Genomic DNA, 23,069 nt, shown 5'->3' on the forward strand with positions numbered 1-23,069 from the left:
CTGTAAGAGTTATTGACTAAAAGAGAAACTATCTTCATAATACATATTAGAGAATGGATTCAAATTCCATTCATCTTTAGCTACTGACAGTCTCAGTGCAGTGCAGCTAATAGGAACAAGTTGTGCTGGGTATTACAGCTAGTTGAAGAAGTGCCAAAAACCTGATTATTACATGTTATCTTCTCAATTTTAGAGGATAAGGAATTCCAGTTGCAGAGATGTCATGTCTCCAGCCCAAGGTCATATTGATCTATGTTCCCTTTGTATCATTTACTAAATGTGTGACTCAGGCAAGTTACTTAATTTGTCTCACTTTTCCTCATGTGTAAAATAAGGGTAGTAATGATACCAATATCATGGAGTTATTATAAGGATGAGATAACATATAAAATGCTATTTACTGCACAGAGCCTGGCACATGGTAGACTTTGAAAACACCAGGATTTGAACTCAGATCTCAATCACTCCAAAGTCTACAGACTTTGCATCATACTATGTTTCTTCAGAGAGAATGAATCTCCACTATTTCTTGATCGGTGCTGCTCATCCTTCTCCCTTTTGCCATAGAAAAGTAGCTTCTAACAACCGGTTTAGACTATTTTAGCTAAATATCACAAGCCTACGGTGACAAACTGTTGTAGAAATTTAGTCCATTCCAAATATTTATATTTGATTAATACAATTTTATGATGTCAGTGTTAGAGAGTTTACCTTTTTCAGATTAGTTTGTATAGACTCCCTTTGGAAATACATGAATTTATTTAAGCAAATCGGTGCCCCACCTGGGTTTACCATGCTACCTCAGGGAGCTAGAAAAGTGGATGAGACCTGAGAAGTACTAAGAGTTGTCCCTGGGTTAGAACTGTGCATTTTTAGATCTTACTACTTATCGTGTATAACATAGACCAGCAAGTGTTGTCATCACTTGAGCTTTTGTTAGAGATACAGGATCTCAGGCCCTGCCTCAGACCTGCTGAATCTGCATCTGCATCTAATAAGATCCCCAAGTGATTCCTAAGTACCTTTAAGTTTGAGAAAAACTTGGCACTTCTCCCAAACTTGGTTTTAGAATTGTTTAAGATGGAGTACAGGAGGAAATTGGATATTCTTTGCCTATTAATTTATCCTTGTGTTTTCACTGTAACTATTTCTATTAATTTTAAGTGAAAGGCATAGAAAATGTAGTGGTCATTCATTCAACAAATATGTATTGAACATCTGTTTTCCACTCTTTCCCCAACCAAGTGATAAAGAAATAATTGAGTACAATGCTCCTTTGCCCCATAGATTCCACACCATGTTATCAAATTCATCAAAAATCCTATGAAATTTAGGGGGACTGTGACATGAAAGAGGGAGGTAGTTGAATGGTGCAGAAGATCTGAGGGTGGAGAACAAGGAAAAGAAATACAGGTGCTGTTTGCATATATTTGATAGCAGCTACTTGAATCTTTGGAGAGAAGTTTAGATTGTTAGGTAACATTTTTTAAAAGTGAAATGGAAGATATGATTATCACTATAGATGTGGATCACTTTTCTTCTAGGGAATGCCAAATTCTTTTGTTGTTATTTGTTGTTTGAATGCCAGGTTTTTTATATGTAAGCATTCAGCTTTCACAGTCTGTGAAAAAACTATTTTAAAGAATAAAATTGATGGAAAATTTAGCTGTTTACTTGCTAAGCAATTTATCCAAGATCTGGATTACTGATAAAATTGAGGTTAGGATTCCAGTTCTCATATTTCTTTCTAGGTTTTGGCGTGTTTGTTTAATAGATCCTTATGCCACTGAGTGTATGGGCTAAAAAAAAAAAAAAAATGATGAAAGGTATTTTTTTGTTGTTATTTTGTTTTTGTTTTGTTTTTGTTTTTTTGTTTTGTGAGGAAGATTGGCTCTGAGCTAACATCTGTTGCCAATCTTCCTCTTTTTGCTGAGGAAGATTAGCCCTGAGCTAAATCCGTACTCATCCTCCTCCACTTTCTGTATGGGATGCTACCCCAGCATGGCTTCATGAGCCGTGTGTAGGTCTGAACCCAGGATTCGAACCAGCAAATCCCAGGCCACCAAAGCAAAGCGCGTGAACTTAACCACTACGCCGCCAGGATGGCCCAAAACTGTTTGTTTCTTAAATTTTGTTCATACATTGAAAACAATATTGCTTTTACTCTAAATTGACCTGCCTGAGATCAGCCTACTTACTTATGCAAGCTAGGCAAAAATACTTACAGGGATTCTAAATAGAACACTAACCACATTATTCTTTTCCTTAGATCAAAGGGATTATATCTGTGAATATTGTGCTCGAGCCTTCAAGAGTTCCCACAACCTGGCTGTGCACCGAATGATTCACACGGGCGAGAAGCCATTACAGTGAGTATTTATTTACTTGTGAACATCTGGATGAGAAGTGCATATACCCTACTTGAGAGTGAGCCCCTTTTCAAACATTTCAGCTGCAACTGCTCTTTACTTTTACCAAGTTGAAGAGTGAGTTATTTCTCTATTTGATCAGCCGTTTCCTCTTCCACTCTCCTTAGATGCGAGATCTGTGGATTTACTTGTCGGCAAAAGGCATCCCTTAATTGGCACATGAAGAAGCATGATGCAGACTCCTTCTACCAGTTCTCTTGCAATATCTGTGGCAAAAAATTTGAGAAGAAAGACAGCGTAGTGGCACACAAAGCTAAAAGCCACCCTGAGGTGCTGATTGCCGAAGCTCTGGCTGCCAATGCAGGCGCCCTCATCACCAGCACAGATATCTTGGGCACTAACCCAGAGTCCCTGACACAACCTGCAGATGGTCAGGGTCTTCCTCTTCTTCCTGAGCCCTTGGGAAACTCCACCTCTGGAGAGTGCCTCCTGCTAGAAGCTGAAGGGATGTCAAAGTCATACTGTAGTGGGACAGAACGGGTGAGCCTGATGGCTGATGGGAAGATCTTTGTGGGAAGTGGCAGCAGTGGGGGCACTGAAGGGCTGGTCATGAACTCGGATATACTCGGTGCTACCACAGAGGTTCTGATTGAAGATTCAGACTCTACTGGACCTTAGTGGAAGGGAAGACTTTGGGCACTGGGACAGCTCAGACTTTGTATTTAAAAGATAAAAAGGACAAAAAAAATTTAAAGCATTTAAAATCTAGTTAAATAACTGAAGGGCCTGCTCTTTCCATTGTGGATCACAGCACACACACACACATACACCCACCCCTACTTCTCCCTCTATTGTCCTCTTTATAAAATTGGTCTTGCCTTTACCAGAAAGGTAGATTAAAAAAATAAATAAATAAGCAGCAGCAGCTCTTAAAGTGAGGGTTATACTCAGTTCCAGCCAGGCAGACTTCCTGCTCGTTGGCAGATCCCCTTTTCCAACCTGTAACTCTGATGTGCTCTGGATCAGCTTCTAACTCTTAATAGTATATTACTGTCTCATAAACCCCTTCTCCTCCTCTACTGCTGCCCCATGGTTCTGGCTTCTACCCACTGCAGCACACTTATCCTCAAAGTATCATATAATTCTAATCTCTGGAGGCTTGCAGCTTGACTTGGCACTTTAGGGCCCCTTAGCAGGGTGAGCTGTTAAAACAGCACACATCTCTCACCCCCTTCTTCTCCATTCCCCATTGGGTTTAGGAAAGGAAGGATACGTGGGGACCACCTCCCTCCTCTGACCCCAGCACCTCAGTCCCCCTCCCAACACCTCCATATGGTTCTCAATGGTGCTCACTTGCTTGGAAGCAGGCTCCCAACAGGGAGGGGGCTGCCCTCTACATGGCCTCTCTGACCGTAGGACAGGGCTCTGGATCAGTGAGACAGTGAGAAAAGTCCCAGACTAATGGCAGAAATTTGCACTTTGAACATGTGTGTTTTTGTGTTGTGGAACCTGAGATTCCTTATTTATTAATGGAAAAAATCTGATTTTTTTTTTTTTTTTTTTTGTCTTTGTTGCTATAATTTTGTGGGGCTGGGAGAGATTAGATTATTCTGATGTGGGGTCCTTTCCATAAGAGGTACTTTTGAAGGCAAGATACAGGGTTGAAGCAGCACAGCCCACCTCTGTAAAATCATAGCTCTCCAGTGGCCATTAAAGAAAGCTGGTCCTCAGCACTAACAAAGTCACTACAGTAGCCTAGTGCTTTTCCAGGAGCCTTTTTAGGGAAGGGTGTTAGGTTTGTGGTAATTAGTGCTCCTTGAGTTTTTAGAGCATTGGGATTTAGGAATTTTGTGGAGGTGAGGAAGGTTCCTTGTTCAGGGTCTGAATTACAGATAAAAGACTCTCTCTTGTGAATTTATTTTCTCTTTTGTCCCCATCATTTCTTTACACATGCCTCCCTGTTGGCCCAACTCTGGTCCTTTGCTTTGTTTTGCTTTTGCTTTGCTTTATCATTGGTTCATTCCAGCTCCCGATTAGTGAAGGACACTGCCGTTAGTGAAGGAATAGACTGAGAGTCATACAGTTTTAAGTCAAAGAAAATTGCTCTGTTTTGTTTCCCTTTTAATAACACTTCAGAAGAGGAAAGGCTTCAGTAGACAAAGTTAATAATCTGTATAATAATGGCTTTGGCTTTCACCTGAAGTTCTGGGAATTACCACTTCCCTTGAGAATAGGGATTTTCATGAGGTGGATTGCTTATTACTGTCCACAGGAAAGACTGGTAGTGTTTTGTACAAATTTGTAACTCCCAGAAGACTAAAAACATATTTTGGCTCATTTTTAAAGAATTAGAAGGGCAGTCTCTATCCTTCTGTATACCTCAGAAGCTGGAATTAAAGATTTGCCCTCTTCATTGTTTGTCAGAAATGTATGATGGCTGTTGGAAAGAATGAAGTTTTGCTGAGAACAAAATAAGGAACAGCTTGTTTTTCACAAACACTAAAACTACAAAGTTTATCAATTTTCTCTTTATTTTTTCCCAAAAAGAGGGGTAACAAAATGTCATCTCTGAAAGAGGCTTACTTTACACCCACTAGAGTCAGTGGTTGGGATGCCAGGGAATAGGGAGTGAAACACCTACAGTGAACAGTCTTAAATGCACTATTGTTCTTTTCAGAGTGTTGTAGATTTACCGTCCTTCCAGTGTGGGGGTAGAAAATGCAATAAAGATAGAAGGGGTGTAGATAATGCTTTCCTGCCCACAGTAAGGATTTGGAGTTGACTTTGGTATGTTGGGTAGATTTGAAAATACTATAAGATTGATTGGATGAGTCTACAACAAGGTTGTTCCACTCCCATATAAGTCCAGTTTGTACTGGCTTGACTAGCTAGCATCTATACCCTGCACTTACCTTTTTGTCTTTGTTCTGTTGATCTTATCCCATGTCTCCGTAAATTACCTTTGCAGTGGTTAGTCATCAGATGTTTTAGCCGCTTACACAAAAGCAAACTGCATTAAAAAAAAAAACCCAACTATGAGATAGAGGGAAAATATTTTCTTCCTCCTGTCATACTCCTTCCCCCACCAAAAGCAACTAGGTCTAATAATGAGAAAGTTTCTGTTCTTTCTTTTTTTTTCGGTCCTCTTCATAGCTACCATTTGCCTGCAATTTACTTCAATAAATTATTGTAGCAGTTTGCAATAAATTTTAAAATACTTTTCTTGGACTTTATTTTTTGCCTTTTGAGATGATGATGCTAGCATAGTTAAGAGTTGGTGTAAGTAAACTATCTTATACTAGGCCCTCTTCCCTTTTCCTTTCTGCTCTTCATGCTGTTTACTTCTTTGTCCTTCTAAGGAGCTCTTATAATCTTAAAACTGCATTTCCTACTCTTAGTCAAATTCTATTACCTTTTTAATAACTCTTCCCACTGCATATTCACCATCTTGAATTGGCAATTCTAAATTCTGAAAGTGTCATTGAGATGCAAGCATTACGTCTGGGAGATGTGCCTCCCCGGGTTTGTGGTTGCCCAGGGTTCTTTTGAGACTTAACATGCTTCAGAGTGTTTAGATTAACACTGGCCAGGATTACTGGGAGTAAAAAACATATATATATATATATATATATATATATATATATGATGGTATGGAAAAGCATCCACATAGAGCACTTGAACCTCCTTTGTACCTGTTTGGAGAAAAAATATAAAGAGTGTACTAAACCTAACTGAGGTTATTACAGTCTGGTTGTTTGAAGTACCATTTTTCCCTCCTGTCTTTTCCAACTTTCCAATGTACTCAAGAAAAGTGAAAAATTGTAATGGATCAATTTAAAATATTTTATTTCCTGAAAGCCTTTTTTGCCTGTTGTAATGTGCAGGACCCTTCTCCTTTGGTGGGAGAGACAGGTAGTTACCTGAATCTAGGTTGAAAAGGTTATGTAAAAAGAAATTATAATAAAAGGGATACTCTGCTTTTCAAATCCTTGTTTTCTCTTAATCTAGGTAAGGAATATCCAAAATAAATATGTAAAGAAGAAAAATAAAAGTTATCTTCATGGAAGCAACTGGTCTTCCTTGGTTGTACTGAGTTACAATGAAACAATTGATTTTGCCAAATGAGAAAACCAAGTACCTTCAGAGCAAAGTTTCTATGGCATATACTGTTGTTTGCTCTTGTTGAGAATCATGTAGTTAACTTTTGACTCAGTTTACTTCCTGATTTCTGATGTTGAGATGCCATACGAATCTGTGATCATTTGGCACACTTGGAAATCCCTTCCATGTTTTGACAGACTTTTTTTTTTTAAGATTTTTTTTTTTAATTTTTTTCCTTTTTCTCCCCAAAGCCCCCCGGTACATAGTTGTATATTCTTCGTTGTGGGTCGTTCTAGTTGTGGCATGTGGGACGCTGCCTCAGCATGGTTTGATGAGCAGTGCCATGCCCGTGCCCAGGATTCGAACCAACGAAACACTGGGCCGCCTGCAGCGGAGCGCGCGAACTTAACCACTCGGCCACGGGGCCAGCCCCTTGACAGACTTTTTTACCAGGAAAGGTGGTCGTATTAATCTAGTGGAGAAAACGTTATGAAAGCTGTGAGTTTAATATTCGTTCTGATGACAAAACCTTGAGTAACATTTAATGTCAGTGCTTTCTCACAAAACTCAATGTCCATATAAGGTACTAAGTTAACGAAAAAACATAATCCTCCTACCTTCTTAAAAGGCCTACTGTGACAGCTGCCCAGGCCTCATTCTTGCTCCTTTGCATCCGTTGTTTATTGTTTACCCATAGAAATTTGCCCTTGAGAAGGGATGCATTTCAGCTTAGAGGCAAGGAAATAGTGAAATTGATTCATTTGGGGATGAAGCTTGCGACTCTTACCAGATTAGCATCATCCTCTCACCTGCTGAGTTAAATGCAACAGAACAACAGCTCTCCAAGTACTTTTAAACTCCTTACCCTCATTTCAAAGCCCAGCTCATTCTCTTACTTTGTTAAGAAGCAATGTGGTATGACTGGGATAAAGAAGGAAAAGCATGTTGTCACTTGAGTGAGACTGCCTTAGAAATGTTAGCAAGTCAGGGTTGGGTGTTTCCTGTCTTTTGGAAGAGAACAGGCCTAAACAGTACCTTCCTCATCCTATACCTACGAGGAAGGAACCATGGTTGAGATTAGAGATGCTTCCTTAGCTGATTTTTTAATCAAATGTAAATTAAACTAACTTTAAATATATACCAAAAGGATGGGAATGGAAAACATAATGTATTGTTAAAGGACCTATTTCATGTAAATTTTTGTTTCTTGAACAAAATGTGAACTACCTAAAGAATGAAATTGGAAAGTCAGTGAGAGGAACTGTAGAATCGAAGACCGATATTTAAATTTTGAGCCTAGTAGTTGGATTTTGTGCACATTGTTTATGTGTCGATTACTTCTTGTGTAAAATGGGGAAAATATTTACCTCATAGAATTATTTTAAAGATCAAATAAAGACTTTAAAGCCTTTAGGGCAGTGTCTGGCCCAGGGTAGGTGCTTAATAAATGGCAGCTTTATCAATAATCATAACAACTTAATGTTATTGAATACTTCACCAGACTGAAAACAGAAAGAAAGAAAAGGACATAGGTAGCGCAAGTGAGGGTGATAATAAAATGAACTGATTATGTGTATATAAAATAGATTACATTAGGCAGGGATGTCATGAGGATTAGTGTGATAGTGACCTTGTTGCTAAGTGGAAAAGCAAAACAATGACGTAAAAACAAGTACGTTAGAACAGAGTGGAGGAGAGAGAGGGAGGCAGACGCTGCAGGAAAAAAAAAGCTGATTAAAAAGGGGCCTTTGATTCCACAGGCACAAAAATCCACAGCCAGGAATTTGCTGCCACCTCTGAGTCAGGCAGGGGGTGGGGGTGGGGTGCACAATCCCATTAGTAGAGAAATGCCCAGTGGATTTAGTCTGAGAGTCACATTTCTTATTTGGACCAGTGTAGACAGAAGCAAGCCCAGCTCACTTGTTTCCTGGGACAGTTGAGTTAGGGGATGGCTTTCGCAGAGCATTCAGCGCTGACCCCTCACCGCCGGGACCTCTGTAGCCGCTCTATCTGGCTAGCAAGGAAGATTCGTTCAGACCTGACTGCTCTTACGGAATCTTATGTAAGTTGCCTATTTTGCTGTTGTCTATTTTCACTTCGTCTCTTCTGATCCAGCCTCTTACCATCATGCTCCAGCCCCATTACCAGTTATGAAATCTCTAATCGTACAGTCATTCATGTGTTGGACATCTGTTATTTGACATGGCCCCTTGAGGAAACATGAGATTTATTTTCTTTCTCTAGACTGTTTAGGAGACATGTTCCTTGAATAAGACAATATATATAGGGTTCTAGATCGGATTGGCTACATGTCTTGGAGGCTGTTCCTAATCTGATTGCCTACAGTCTGAATTCTACCAGAATAGATTAATCATGGGCCCTGTAAATTTGGGTTTTTTACCTACCTTGTTCTGAATTCTTGAGCTGTGTAAATGAAAGGCAGAGTGAGGTTTATAGATAGGACTGGGAAAAGAGCAATATAAACCCAACCAATTTCCATACATTATTAGCCACCCACTTTTTAATTACATACATTAAAAATATCCCCCTGTCTAAATAGAAAGGTAACCTACACTATCAGAAAGATCCCTTAGAAGATTCACTGGGGAATTGGGCAAGTGTCAAATTCTTAAGGAGCCAACCATGGAGTTCCGGATTGGTTTTCTGATGGAGGGAGATCCCCGTCAATCTCCACCTAAGGCCTGCTGTGGAAATACTCCACATGCCTTTGGAGAGGTCTGAATTTAGATTCTCTGTGAATTGGTTTATCTTCATACAGCCCACCAGTCACAAATCAGACTCTCTGAAGTATTTTTTTTTTTTAAATACTAAATCTCACTGACTTCTTTAAAGAATTGGCCTCAGCTTTGAGAGCGGGCAATGGAGGAGAGGGCAGTTCAAAAAATTCTACAGTGCCTACATTCTAGGGTTGCCTAGGTGTGGCCAGTATCTTTCAGTATGTTTAAAACAGGTAAACTCCAGTATGATTAAAATGTATCAGTTTCCAGGAGGGAGTTTGAGGTGGGAAGGAGAAATTACTCTGGACCAGTGGTTTTCAAACTTTAGAACCTAATGAAAGCTGCAGATTCTGCCAAGAAAAATGAACAAGTAGCCAAAAGCAGTACGTATAATTTCAGGGAGAATAGGGTCTTCCTAGTCCAGTCACGGACTCCTGTTGAAGAGTTCCTGTTCTAGACTTTTCATTTTCTTTAAAATTTGGATCCTTGACCAGGGATGTGAATAAGATTCTGTATGAGCTTTAGGGATTGAGAATGGTGGGGTGGTTACAGAAGATGTGATGTTTTTCTGTATCGTTGGCCAGGTGAAGCAGCAGGGCCTGGACGAGAACATGAACCTGGACTTTGTGGGTGGTGTGCCAATGGCAAGCACTGTTCGATGGAGTGAGCTGACTGAGGCAGAGCGACTCCAAGAGAATCTGCAAGCTTATCGTACCTTCCATGTTATGTTAGTCAGGCTTTTAGAAGACCAACAGGTGCATTTTACTCCAGCTGAAGGTGACTTCCATCAAGCAATACATACCCTTCTTCTCCAAGTTGCTACCTTTGCTTACCAGCTGGAGGAATTAATGGTGCTCCTGGAACACAAGATCCCCCCCAAAGAGGCCGATGGGATGCCTATTATTGGAGATGGTGGTCTCTTTGAGAAGAAGCTGTGGGGCCTAAAGGTGCTGCAAGAGCTTTCACAGTGGACAGTGAGGTCCATCCATGACCTTCGAGTCATTTCTTCGCATCGGACTGGGATCCCAGCACATGGGAGCCATTATGTTGCTAATGACAAGAAAATGTAGCAGTTACCCTCTTGCTTTCTCTTCTAATGGAATATACGTAGTTCTCTGAGGCCTCACTTTTCTATTCTTAAGTTTTTGAAAACCTTTAAGACCACAGGCATTTTTGTTAAGTAGGGCTGGAGACATGGACAAATGGACATAACATTTTACCCTCGGGGGGGAGGTGTATATATGTGTTGGGGCTATAAGGGAGTGGGACAGAGGTAACATTCTTCCACCTCAGTGCTCTAATCTTTTCTACCCATTAAGTAATCTTTACAGGTATTTAACAACCTCACAGGATAAATATATTTTTGACTCTAGGATGACTCTTCTGAGAAGACTAACAGTGAATTAAAAATCATGGACTCTAGCCAATTCAAACTTGGATAATAAAGATAGTAACTAACGTTTGTTAAGTATCTGCTGTATTGAAGTAAGATGCCAGGGGCTTTATGTATATTATAATTTTCACAGCAACCCTCTTGAGGGAGGTGGTATTACTCCCATTTGGCCGATGTGAAAACAGGCTCTCAGAAATTTATAACTTGCTCAGGGTTACCCACCTAGCAGGTGGCACACTAACTTTGAACCCAGATCTTTCTTAGTCCAAGGCCTATATGCCCTTCACTTTAGAGGCCTGATTATGAACCTCTGTCACTGCACCTCTTGGCCACAGAGGGTTGGAAAATGTATCCGTGCAGTCTAATCCTAGCACTGCAGGAACAACCCCCATTACATGTCCTGAATGGCACAATTTTAGTGTTAAAGGCAGTAATTAATTGTTGTCCATACTTGGCAAAGAAAGCAGTGGAAATCTTAAGATTTTGTTTGGGGCAAAGATTAGGCCCACCAAGCTTCGGAATTTAGGAAGCTGAGGATGTGCAGTAATACAGCCTGCTTTAAAGTGTTCACTGATGCTCTTCTCTGGGGTTGAGCACAGCCTTGTACCAGGTTACGTCACGTTTATTATAGTCAGCAATGCAGTGGTACAGACACTGTAACGCAAGCGTTCATGGACGATGGGTGGAATACTACTCAGGTTAAAAAGTCACAGAACTCCTTCACCACACATTCTCAGGACTTAGTCATGAAGAGAGGGTGAGGTCCACTCTGTCCCCAGTGGGAATGCCAGCGATTCTGAAACAATTTACAACAAAGCCTTCATGCTTCACAACAAAGGGGCAGAGCTCTGCATTTAATAGACACACAGTGTGAGAGGCACCAGCTGGTAAATGTGGACATTTGCAGTCAGGCCTATGAACTAGTAGTGCAATGTGAAATCCAAGTTCTCAGGAATAGTTTGTTTCACACTACCATTTAGTTAAAACTCAACATCTTGGATTAGGGACCCAAATCAATTTTGTTTACTTATTTTGGGCTTCTGTGTTCTTTTTTCTTTTTCTTTAAGATTTTATTTTATTTTTTCCTTCTTCTCAAGGCCCCCCCAGTACATAGTTGTTTATTTTAGTTGTGGGTCCTTCTAGTTGTGGCATGTGGGATGCCGCCTCAGCATGGCTTGATGAGCAGCGCTAGATCCGTACCCAGGATTTGAACCAGTGACACCCTGGGCGGCCAAAGCAGAGAGCGTGAACCTAACCACTTGGCCACGGGGCTGCCCTGGGTTTCTGTATTCTTAAATGAACCAGGAGTCAGAGAGGGCTAGCTCCCAAAGGTTACAGAGGTGGGATGGGTGATTAACTTGTGTCCTTCCCCACATGGGTTCGCATCCAAATCTCCACAAAGTCAATATTATGGGAGGACTCTGGGCTAGGTATTGTGTTGGTACAGGGGAAGGAAGGCCCTGCTTTCTAGTATGCATTTGTGTAACAAGGTTCTATGCATGTAGGAGAGCAATACTAAGTTGGAATTGCAAGGCACAGGTGTAAGTGTTATGGAGTTAAAAGGAAGCTCAATGAAGGCCAGAAATCGCTTTCTGGAGGAGGGACGAGTTCAGTTCTGTCTCAGAGGTTGGCTGAGCACCAAAATAAAGAGAGATCATGAGAGGAGCAGGGAAGAGTTGCCTGCTTAGAAGAAAGTGAGGCAATAATAAACATTTGAGTCCAGCAACCACTGGGGTTTATCATTTGCTTTTATTTCATTTGTGATTTGGGTATAGGTAGATGGTTCCCCAGTGAATGCATAGAGGCTTATTTGATTCAAGCTTTTCCTTATTTAAATTGTTCCTTCTGCTTAAGAGCAGTATTTTTGATTGGTAAAGTACCTGCTTATTAATGTGAAGCTCTTAGATTTATTTGCACAATATTTTATGCTCTTTTTGTTTAATGGTGAAAAATTGACTAAAATTTCTTAATGAGGAATAACTGATTACACACTGGCTGAATCTGAAAGGTGTGACCCCTCTCCAAAGTGTTTTGTTTTTATATTCAGCAGATATGGCAGGGCAGACATCTGTGGAAGTTTCAGAAAGTAATAGAGCATGGCTTAAGCTTTGCTGAGTTGCATTGTGAAGGAGTATTTATGTGTAAGAGGCACATTTGTAGTAGCAGAGGGTCCAGAAAAGATACAGGTAATAACTTGAATAGGAGGGAATAAGAAGGTGTGTAAGTCTCGATTAAGTCACAAAAGCAGCAAGTCTATTGTGAGTGCTTTCCCAGCTCTGTGCTAAGAACTGTGTATCAGTTTCTCCTTGAAGAAACTTGCAATATGCCTCAAAAGAAGTGTGGAGAAGCTCCTTAGAAAAAGGTAGATAAAGTAAGGGAGAAATGAGAACTTAGCCATAGTAACAAAGACATAAACATATGCGGATCTGCATGTGTAGACATTGCATCATGCTTATCTGAAAGGGATGAAACAGACTGAATAAGGGACTGACAATACAGCAATGCTCTGTGGTGTGTGTCTCATAATACAGATAGGGATAATGGTGACACAGTGGACCTATTTTTTTTTTTTTTTTTTTTTGAGGAAGATTAGCCCTGAGCTAACATCTGCTGCCAATCCTCTTTTTGCTGAGGAAGACTGGCCCTGAGCTAACATCTGCGCCCATCTTCCCCTACTTTATATGTGGACGCCTGCCACAGCATGGTTTAACAAATGGTGTGTAGTCCACACCCGAGATCTGAACTGGTGAACCCTGGGCCACTAAAGTGGAAGGTGCAAACTTCACTGCTGCACCACGCTGGCCCCACGTATATATTTTTTAAGAATCCACAACCCAAAAGAGATTTTTTTTTTTTTTTTAAAGATTCTTTTATTTTTTCCTTTTTCTCCCCAAAGCGCCCCGGTACATAGTTGTATATTCTTCGTTGTGGGTCCTTCTAGTTGTGGCATGTGGGACGCTGCCTCAGCGTGGTCTGATGAGCAGTGCCATGTCCGCGCCCAGGATTCGAACCAACGAAACACTGGGCTGCCTGCAGCGGAGCGCGTGAACTTAACCACTCGGCCACGGGGCCAGCCCCCCAAAAGAGATTTTTGATCTTCAGATTTTAGTTCCCTTGTTTCTTAGATCTGTATATGGATAGGATCTCTGGGGAATCATATTTTTATATACATATAAACTATATCATATATATTAATGTATATATTTGTATATCAATAAGGTATTTAAAGGCATAAATTTAGTTCCTAGCCCCTAACTCTTATTTTGTAAAGAGAATTCCTTCCATCCCACTGTCTCCAGAAAAGTCTTCTCTGGGGGGAGAGATCCAGTTTTCCTGAATCTGTCAAGGAATTGCATGTGCAAGAGTTGATAAATTCTTTTTGCATTGACTTAGGGTGATTTGGAAAAGACTTGGAAATTAGCACAAACTCAAAGGTGAAGCATGGAATAAAATTAGCTTTAGGATAATCAGGTTTGAGGGAAGTGAGAGTTTTAACACAAATGGTAAGTGTCAAGTCATAGCCCTGGTATTGCTGTTATTTCAGGCTGCTGTGGATTCAAGCCCAATGGATGACTCATTGTTGTGACCGCTGGTCAAACAAAGAGAGGTCAAGTAAATATTTCAGGGAGATATATCTACAAAGTTGTTTAGAATGACTTTTGTTTGTGAATCCTTAGCTCCTCATGAAGAAGCTGAGTGCCTTCTCCCTCTATTGAGGAGTAAAATAGAAATGCACCAGGATGAGAAAGGGATTGGTGAAGAGGAAAAGGAGGAAAAAAGTAAAATCTGGATATCACTTCAGTTGATCTGTTGTGTGTGTGTGCTACTAACAGTGTTTAAGCCAGGGCCTAAAAACAGTCGTTTGGCCTCCTGCCTCCTCCCACCTCAGCTTCAAGCATAAGACCCAAGAATGAACCCACCTTCTGAATGTTGGTACATTGAAAAAGTGAAAGTGATAAAAATTTCATCTCTCCACTCAAAAGCTTCTATAGCGCTCTAAGGTTTACAGATAAAGACAGAGTAAAAATATAATTTGATCTTTTGATGAAATTTGTGTGGGGCATGAGATAAGAAAATCCACGTGCATGCAATTCTAATATTACTTGGATCGATCTATTTTTGGCAGATAGAAAATAAAAGATTCAAGAATGGCTAACAATAAAAATCTTGCCTCAGCAAGACCATGAGTTGCTTCTTTTATTTCTGTATCTTTGGATGAACAAGGGGAATTTCAAGTGATTTCAACACTGGATGAAATGTAATCCTCCCAGCCAAGGCCAGGCTCAATCGAGCATGTTGGGTAAATCTCCATGATGTCAGGCCACTTGGAAAAACTAGGGCCAGTCAGCCTAGAAAAGGTAGATTGCCCCTATGCCTATCAGCTAGCCTGCAGGTGAGGAAGATTTCCTATATGGTTTAATTTCAAGTATTTAATTTCAAGTGTTAATTTCAATTTTACTTCAGGTATTCCCAATGAAGCCTTTGAAAGACAGAAGAATCCTGACTAGCCCATTTCTATTCAGTTTGAAGGTAGAAACTAAGTTGTGGGAAAATCACATCAGGGAAAATATGAAAAATTGCTAAGAGATTCTATATTTTTATCCACATGTGCAAGGCGGTATCAAACGGAATTCTGCAGTTCCTTGTTATGTCAGGCACCTTACACTATTGTATGTCATTTAGTCCTCAGTTACTATCTCTCCTTCACAAATGAGGGAAATAAAAATGGACATTGACTTGTCCAGGTTCTCTCTTCCAGTATATGAAAGGATTAGAGTTTTAATTCTGGCTCCAAAACTCACTTCACTACACCCCACTGCCATGGGACACCTATACAAATCCATTCTTCATCTCTTATTCACTTTTCTTGGATAAAGCCAGCACAGACTTGTACCAACTCTTGCCCTGTGACACACTCTATTAAGTTTCCAAACTTTGGGACAAGTCACTTTTTCTGAGCTTCCTCATTTATGAAATGGAAATGACAAATAACTAACTTTACAGGTGGTTACGTGGTTTAGACAAATTAAGGATCTGAAAGTCCTTGTAAATGACATAAATATCAAATATATTTAATGGCTCAAATAGCTTGGATTGATGTAAGACTTTCGACTGAAGAGAGAGCTCTGTAAGTATCTCAGAAAAATGCCAGTTTCTTCCCAGGATCCATCTGGTCACAGCGTAGACTTCACTTTGTTGCAGCTGTGAGCCTTTGGCCACTAGAGGCCGACCCAGTCTCATGCACAGCCTCCAGGAGTCATCGACCTCTTTGGAGAGTTGAGACTCAGGCTGTTCACTACACCCAGAAGAGATGGCTTTCACAGTAGGTGAGGTCAGACAAGTTCTGGAGAAGCCCGGCAGGCTCTCTAGAGAGCCAAGGAAACATGCAAACCAATGCACCGCCCAGGATGTGTTACGGCATGCATTTAGAGTTAGAGTCATCCTGCCATATACTTGCATTCTCCTCAATACCGGAAGGAACTCAAACTTCATTTCGTTTAATCCCATTATTAAACACATAGCACAAGGGAGCCAGAGAGGTTCAGTAATCTGCCCTGGTGTCCTAGCTAGAAAATTGGAGAATTAGAATTAAACTTAGTCTGGGGCATTCCGCACTGTACCTTGTTGCTGCTCCATTAGACCAACCTCACCCTAGGAAATACGGTCTCTCTGTACATCCTTTTCCCTCTTGTATCCAGTGCTCTCTAGCACCCTGACCTCTAATAAGCCCTTGGAAGCTCTGGGAACAGCAACTCGTAACCCAGACTTCTCTTGTCACTCCCATCCCCACCCCTGCTATAATTTGTTGGTCCTATATCTCATCCTTTCCTGATATTATGGAAAAAGTGGGACACATTCTGAGATAGTGGTTAAATATGTTATTCCTTCCAAGATAAGTGTGTCGTTTGAACAAGGGATCCAGGGAAGTGTTTAAAAATAAATTTCTGAGGCAGGTGTCTTATCTTTAGGTCAGACCAACCCTTATGCCACACCACTAGGTAGAGGTTTAGGACTACTTTCTCTTCTCTTAGTTAACAGTCTCTGGCTCCTATCCCCAAAGCTTGCAGTGGAAGGAGGGTTGAGAGTTACGTAAATAACTTAGTAGGACACAAAAAAAAATTCCCAGCCTGGTTCTAAGCTCTAAGGCTCTGTCTTTGGGAAGTTTCCTGCCCCACTCCAACCAAATTCAACAGCAATACATACTGATGCCTACTTTGGGCCTATACTAAGGATACAGAAATGAATATTAATGATAGCAACAAACATGTATGTGGTGTTCGCTCTGTGCCAGTCATTGATCTAATTCCTTTATACGAATTATTTCATTTACTCCTTACAAGAACCCTATGAGGTTGGTACAAAGATTCTTATTTTACAACTGAAGAAACAGAGGCACTGAGAGCTGATGGTTCCCTGTCCTGCAAACACTCAGGGCCTCCTGAGAAAGAAAATAGGTATACAACCAACTGTGACAGAAGTCAGGGTGTGGTTAGTGATCCCAGGAGTATAACAAAGAGCTGCAGGAGCCTGGAGGAAGGAAGGATTGGAGAGAGCTGGAGGGGCTAGTCTTGGAAAAATGACTGGGATTTTGTCCTCAGGAAAATATAAGAACATTTTTGAAGTAGAACAGCAGCACTTGTCAAGGCTTGGCTGCCGGAAGGCATGTGTCGTGTTCAGGAATGTTGACCGTGACTGAGGCTCAGTGTTCTTCAAGAGCCACAGTGGAGGAGAGACTAGAGGAGTGAAGTGATGACACCACGAAGAGAGACACTCTGAAAGATTTTTGAAGAGTGATGGTGCTAGCATCTACCCTTCGTTTTAGAAAAGTAATTCAGACAACTCTGTAAGAGCTGTATGGGAGATGAAAGTGGCTGGAGGTAGAGAGATCCATTCAGAAGATGCTGTTAGGCTCAAGGGAAGATATGTTCCAGTTATTCGTGGAAATGTTAGAGGCACTAGGATGCAGAGATGAACACGACATAGCCCCCGATCTTTAAAAATTTGCATTCTGGTTGGGGCAGATAACATAATTTAGAGGGTGAGAAGAATTACATAGCAACTCAAAAACGTGATATTATAGAACTGAGAATAGGGGCCATGAAGGCCTTGCTCAAGTGGTTATTTTCCTCTGAGAGCTGAATGATGAGAAGGAGCCAGCACCAGGAGACCTGAGGGTGTGGTATTTCTGTGGGAGGGAACTGTTAAGTGCAAAGCCCTTAGGCAGAAATGAGCTTCCTGTCTGCAAGGAACTGAAAGGAGGCCAAGGTAGCTGAAACCAGGTTAGCAGGAGAACAATGCCTGTGCCAAGGCCCTTGGCCAAAGACCAGGAGAAACACACCTGTAGTTGAACTGGTGGGTTTATTACTTGTTGCAGGGAGGAGAGAGTGTTAGAAAGAACCTATGATAGGATTTAGGCTTTGGCTGGGTGATTTTGGGGAGGGCTTAAGGAAGCAGAGGTTTGCTCTGATTGGATAATGTCAGACACTGGGGGCAGTTCTCTGACGGGATATTTTGTGGGTGGCACAGTGACCTTGCATTTGTCTGTGATTAGACAAAATTATGAAATGCCCTTGTTTTGTTTCATTTATCATGGTCTCAGGGTACATCTATGTGAGGTTATTCTTCTATGAGATCGTTCAGATTTGTAGGCTCCCTGGCTGTGAGCCGCAGACCACCTTGTGATAATATCGCAGTCCCAGCTGTGAAGGTCAGATTAATTCTGGACATCAGAGGCTACCTTTTTTCTCTCTCACTAAGATTCTGTGTGGAAAGGGATCTGGATTTTATTCTAACCTCTGAACACAGACAGTGGGTTTACAACCAAGTCTGACTGAAGTCAGTATGTGATTAGTATTTCCACACACTCAACAAGGAGCAGCTCTTCCAAGATAGAGTGATCAAGATGCTCAGTTATAGAATTGCCCTTCCTTTCTGACAGCACCCACTCCAGAGCAAAGCTATGCTTCACTGAATCCTTCCCCAAGCTAACCCAAGTCCAAATCCCTCCTAACACTTCTTTACAGAGGTGCCCCAAGGTCTCCGACAATGTGCTGTCTCTCTCATTGCAACAAGTCAATAAACGCAACTTTGTCTGATATAGGCATTGTCCTGGTGGTCTTTGGCTAAAGGGTATCAACAGTGCAAAGAGAAACCATTGGAAAGTCTTACACAGTAAAGTGACGTGATAAGGTTTATATTCTTAAAATGAACACTCAAGCCGCTCTGCACAGATGGTTTTATGGGGGCAGGATTGGAAGCACAACATCTATATGATGGAGAACCTGAATTAAAACTGACAGCGGGGGTGGAGAAAAGAGGACAGCTTTGAAAATCATGACTGAGGATTTGGCATGGGAAGTTGGGAAGAAAGGTAGTGAGTTTTAGAAAGAAGGAGGAACCAAAAAGCACCCCCTCCCAACTAGGAGGATAGTGAGTAATTAGGCAAAAAATATGGAAGGGGAAACATATTAGGGGTAGCACAGGAGATTGCAAGTCTGATTTTTAAATATGTTGAGTTGAATGTGGAGCATAGGAAGCACAGAGGAAGGGGTGGGGAGGTGAGTAAGTGGAAGTGAAGATGGATAGGAAGGTTGAGGCTCAACATAAGGGCCTAGAACATCATGCTGAGGAATTTAGATTCATTCTATAGGCATTGAGGAACCATTCAAGGCTTTAGATCAGTGACTCTCTTAAAGTCAGCACAAAAGAGACCATGATAAGAAGGAAGGAAAGGAAAAATAAAGAAAAATCCCCAGTGGTCAGGTCAGCAATTCTACCTTAGTCCTAAAGGGAAGTGAAATGATCCCCTTGCCCAAATCAAAGTGCAGAGCCCCCTCTGATTCTGATGGTCATGAGAGTTTTAGTAGACATAAAGCATACCAGGCAACCACCCCACTCTGCATCTTCCATCTTGGGTACATTCTCAAGAAGGATTTCATTTTATTCATTTTATTCTATCTGTGCCCAGACCTCCCTCTCCACATGACTAACTGCTGTTCCTGCTTCAAGATCCAGATCACACATCACTTGCCTTGTGAAAACATCCCTGATCAATACATCTATATCATTGTCCTCTCCTCTTCCCTGTGACTTGCACTTTCTACCTAATTTACCATCACTGTTGCTCTACCACTGATTACCATTACTACCACCGCTACTGACAATTATATTAATATTGAGCTCTGACACTGAACTAGATGCTCCGCATATAGCAGCTCATTTGATCCTCACAACAAGCCATTGCACTTGATGGCATTATCATTTCTACTTTACAGATGCGAGAACCGAAGCTCAGAACGGTTAAACGGCTCACTCAAAGTTGCAAAGCTGGTAGTTGGCAGAGCTGGGATTCCAATGGAGGTATTTGGGTGTGCAGGCCATACTTTTCTTTACACACCTATTCTATGACTTAGCACATTGCATATTAATTGCTTGTGTGTATGCCTCTCTCCTGGTGGAGTGTGGGCTCCTTGAAGGCAGGGGCGGTGTCTGCCCTGGCATAATGTAGATGCTCACCAAAATGTAACCTGAATGAGAGGAGGGAGGCAGGGAGAGATAGTGATGAAGAGAATGGAGGGTAGTGTGCTGTGGAAGAATGGTTAGTTTTAGACCAATGCCTCCCAACCTTTTTCACAGAAATGATAATGTTTTTATGGTACACTGGGGTAAACTGGAGGAGATCTGGATTCGGAGGGAGGTGCTCTAGGCTGGAGGGTACTGGACCGTGGTAGGGATGGTATGTCTGGCAGCCTGAGTCCCCACTTGGTTACTGTAGTGTTGAAGGGATCAGTACATCTTGGCTCCCATTGGACAGTCTGTGCTTTATACGAAGTGTTTACAAACTATTTTATCGACGAAAACCATAACCAATCTATAAATCAAAATTGGGGTGAGGTTATTATGAGCAAGATCTGAGGACTAGCTTAGCTCAGCCCAGGGCCTTCCTTTCCCAAGGAAGGAAGGGCACCAAAGAAGTGGGGTGCAGAGTAGCTATATTCCACCAGCTTGGGACAAAGAGGTCACATATGATAGAAATTCCCCTTTTACAACAGTCACGAGATTGCCCAGCCGGCACAGCACAGCTATTCACACAGCAGGTAGTAGGTCTGCTGTCTCAGTTGACACAGCAGGGTGGCAGGTCTGTTGTCTAGAGCTGGGTGGTCACAGAGTGAGCGCAGTAATTAATCCCTAGCCTAGGGAGAGATGCTTATCCTTAAGGAAATGCCAATGTGGGGGAAGTTGCATCTTTACTTTAAGGCCATTCGTTCTTGTCTTTGGGACAGAGCAAATGCTTAAAACAGATATACAATGCATGCTCGAGGGCCGCATCAGAGCTTTTTGGAAAAACAAGGCCAGGCTGAATTAGGTTTACACCAAATGTCTTCCTCATATACTTTAGTATCCTATTGCTTGCCATTTATTTATCAATTTCTTAAAGGGCCAGATAGTAAATATTTTAGGCTTGTGTGCTACAAGGTCTCTGTTGCAACTATTCAGCTCTGCCATTGTAGCATGGGAACAGTTATAAACAATAGTAAACAAGTGAGTATGACTGTGTTCCAATAAAAATTTACTTACAAAAGCAGGCACCCAACCTGTGGGCCATGTTTGCTGACCTCAGCTTTACACGAAAATTATACTTCAGAGTTTTGGGTCCTTCTCCTTTCAGCCCAGTTTTTAATTTTGATGAAGCTGTAGGGGAGGAAAACTTTACCCCTGCTCATCTTAGGTTTTCAGCTGGGCCTCTGGACAAAAGAAGAGATTAGAACAAAGACAGAAGAGAACAGAACAGAATAGAACAGAACAAAAAGATTAACAGGAGAAAAACAGTTTATTAAAGCATGCAGCACACATCACGAGGGAGAAACCTGAACCAAAAGTAACTCAAAATGGTGGGATAGAATTCCAGCTGATATAGCATCTTCAACAAAGAAGAATACATTTGCAGAGAAATGAGAGGACAAAGGAAAGCCTAGGCTTCCCAAGGATGGCAAAGCGTGGGAAGGTAAATATATGGGAGGAAACTAATGGAGTAAGGTTTTTGTGCAGATGCCTCTGGTGCCGTCTCTGGGCTGATCAGAGTCTGTCTTCAGTAAAAGTAGAATTTACAGTAGTTCCCCCTTATACACAACAGATACATTCCAAGACCCCCAGTGGATGCCTGAAACCATGAACAGTACCAAACCCTATATATTCTGTTTTTTCCTATACATATCTGTGATCAAGTTTAATTTATAAATTAGGCGGAGTAAGAGATTAAAAACAATAAATAATAATGATAACAACAATAAATAATAATAAAACAAACTAAAATAATAATACAAAAGAACAATTGTAACAATATACTGTAATAAAAGTTACCCTAGATCTTAGCAACCAAGATACAATTTTTTTTCTTTCAAGCCTAGAACTTTCACGTTTTCACATACAGGAAGCACTTTATGGCTTCTCTTTGGCATATCCGAAATGCCAGCATCACTACTCTTGCGCTTTGGGGCCGTTATTGAGTAAAATAAGGGTGACTTGAACACAAACACTGTGATACAGGCGATCTGATAACTGGGATGGCTGCTAAGTGACTAATGGGCGGGTAGCATATGCTGCGAGGTTGCGCTGGACAAAGGGATGATTCACGTCCCAGGAGAGAAGGAGCCGGAAGGCCCGAGATGTCATCGTGCTACTCAGAATGGCTCACAATTCGAAACTTATGAATTGTTTATTTCTGGAATTTCTCATGTAATACTTTCTGACCATGGCTAACTGAAACCACAGAAAGTGAAACCAGGGTTAAGGGAGGGCTGCTGTGTACCCTGACTTTAAGCAGAAAAGGGGCAGCTTTTTGTGTGTTTGCTGCTTCTTAATTGCTTTTAGCTCAAAATAATTTTTATATTAAAGAACATATTTGAGGATGACATATTCTGATTTCCTTCAAAGTCCAATTTAATAATTTGTTCTTTTATGGATTGTGCTTTTGGTGTCACCTCTAAAAATCTTCACCTAACTCAAGGTTACAAAGATTTTTTTCCTATATTTTCTCCTTGAATGTTTTTTGTCTTCAGCACTTAGTCAAGGGTTGTCTTTCTTAGGAGCCCCTTAGGAATGAATGAAGGAAGGAATGATTTGAATGCTTTACCTCCCTTACTCCTGCTCTCCCCACCCTGAACTCCCCAAACCGTGAAACTCAGCAGAGATTCCTTAAACTCCAGTCTAAGTTTTGAGCTCCCAACCTTGCTGATTTGTTTGCCTATAACTTAGTGATTCTCAAGCTTTTGATGCTGCATAACTTTATTTTCATAACATACACACCCCACTTTTATTTGCACCCCCAATCTGTTTTAACAAAAATTATTCCCTAGCGTAATTTTAAAATTAAATTTAAAATTAGTTTTCATTGTCATATTTTCAGGAGTTCCTCCTTGAGATAACAGGAGACTATCCGATCTACAAATTCCCTCTCCATGACATAAA

The 23,069-nt window shown here is 41.1% G+C and overlaps 2 protein-coding genes across 4 annotated transcripts in view; both read left to right on the top strand.

Annotated features, from left to right (window-relative positions):
- The window catches only part of ZFP91 (ZFP91 zinc finger protein, atypical E3 ubiquitin ligase), a 35,768-nt gene extending 30,179 nt beyond the window's left edge, over positions 1 to 5,589 (top strand). For both annotated transcript variants that reach the window (XM_008536931.2, XM_008536932.2), the window contains exons 10-11: positions 2,270 to 2,369; positions 2,537 to 5,589. In XM_008536931.2, the coding sequence (XP_008535153.1) occupies positions 2,270 to 2,369; positions 2,537 to 3,047 (611 nt within the window). In that variant the 3' untranslated portion in view covers positions 3,048 to 5,589. The remainder of the gene's footprint in view (positions 1 to 2,269; positions 2,370 to 2,536) is intronic.
- Positions 2,771 to 14,780, top strand: CNTF (ciliary neurotrophic factor). 2 transcript variants are annotated; one of them, XM_008536933.2, is made up of 3 exons: positions 2,771 to 2,909; positions 8,365 to 8,532; positions 9,793 to 14,780. In XM_008536933.2, exons 2-3 carry the CDS (start codon positions 8,419 to 8,421, stop codon positions 10,276 to 10,278), a joined length of 600 nt encoding a protein of 199 aa, XP_008535155.1. In that variant the 5' UTR covers positions 2,771 to 2,909; positions 8,365 to 8,418; the 3' UTR covers positions 10,279 to 14,780. The 2 variants fall into 2 exon arrangements, with proteins under 2 accessions (XP_008535155.1, XP_070420085.1); XM_070563984.1 differs by having other exon boundaries at positions 2,772 to 2,909; positions 8,370 to 8,532.
- Positions 14,781 to 23,069: the final 8,289 nt, after the last annotated feature.

This window comes from Equus przewalskii, chromosome 11, assembly GCF_037783145.1.
Source record: "Equus przewalskii isolate Varuska chromosome 11, EquPr2, whole genome shotgun sequence".
Taxonomy (NCBI): domain Eukaryota; kingdom Metazoa; phylum Chordata; class Mammalia; order Perissodactyla; family Equidae; genus Equus; species Equus przewalskii.

Excerpts from the sequence above, each read along its gene's own strand:
- CNTF (XM_008536933.2), top strand. The coding sequence starts at position 8,419 with ATGGCTTTCGCAGAGCATTCAGCGCTGACCCCTCACCGCCGGGACCTC. Across the intron at positions 8,533-9,792 it reads CTGCTCTTACGGAATCTTAT|GTGAAGCAGCAGGGCCTGGA; the intron begins GTAAGTTGCCTA and ends ATCGTTGGCCAG.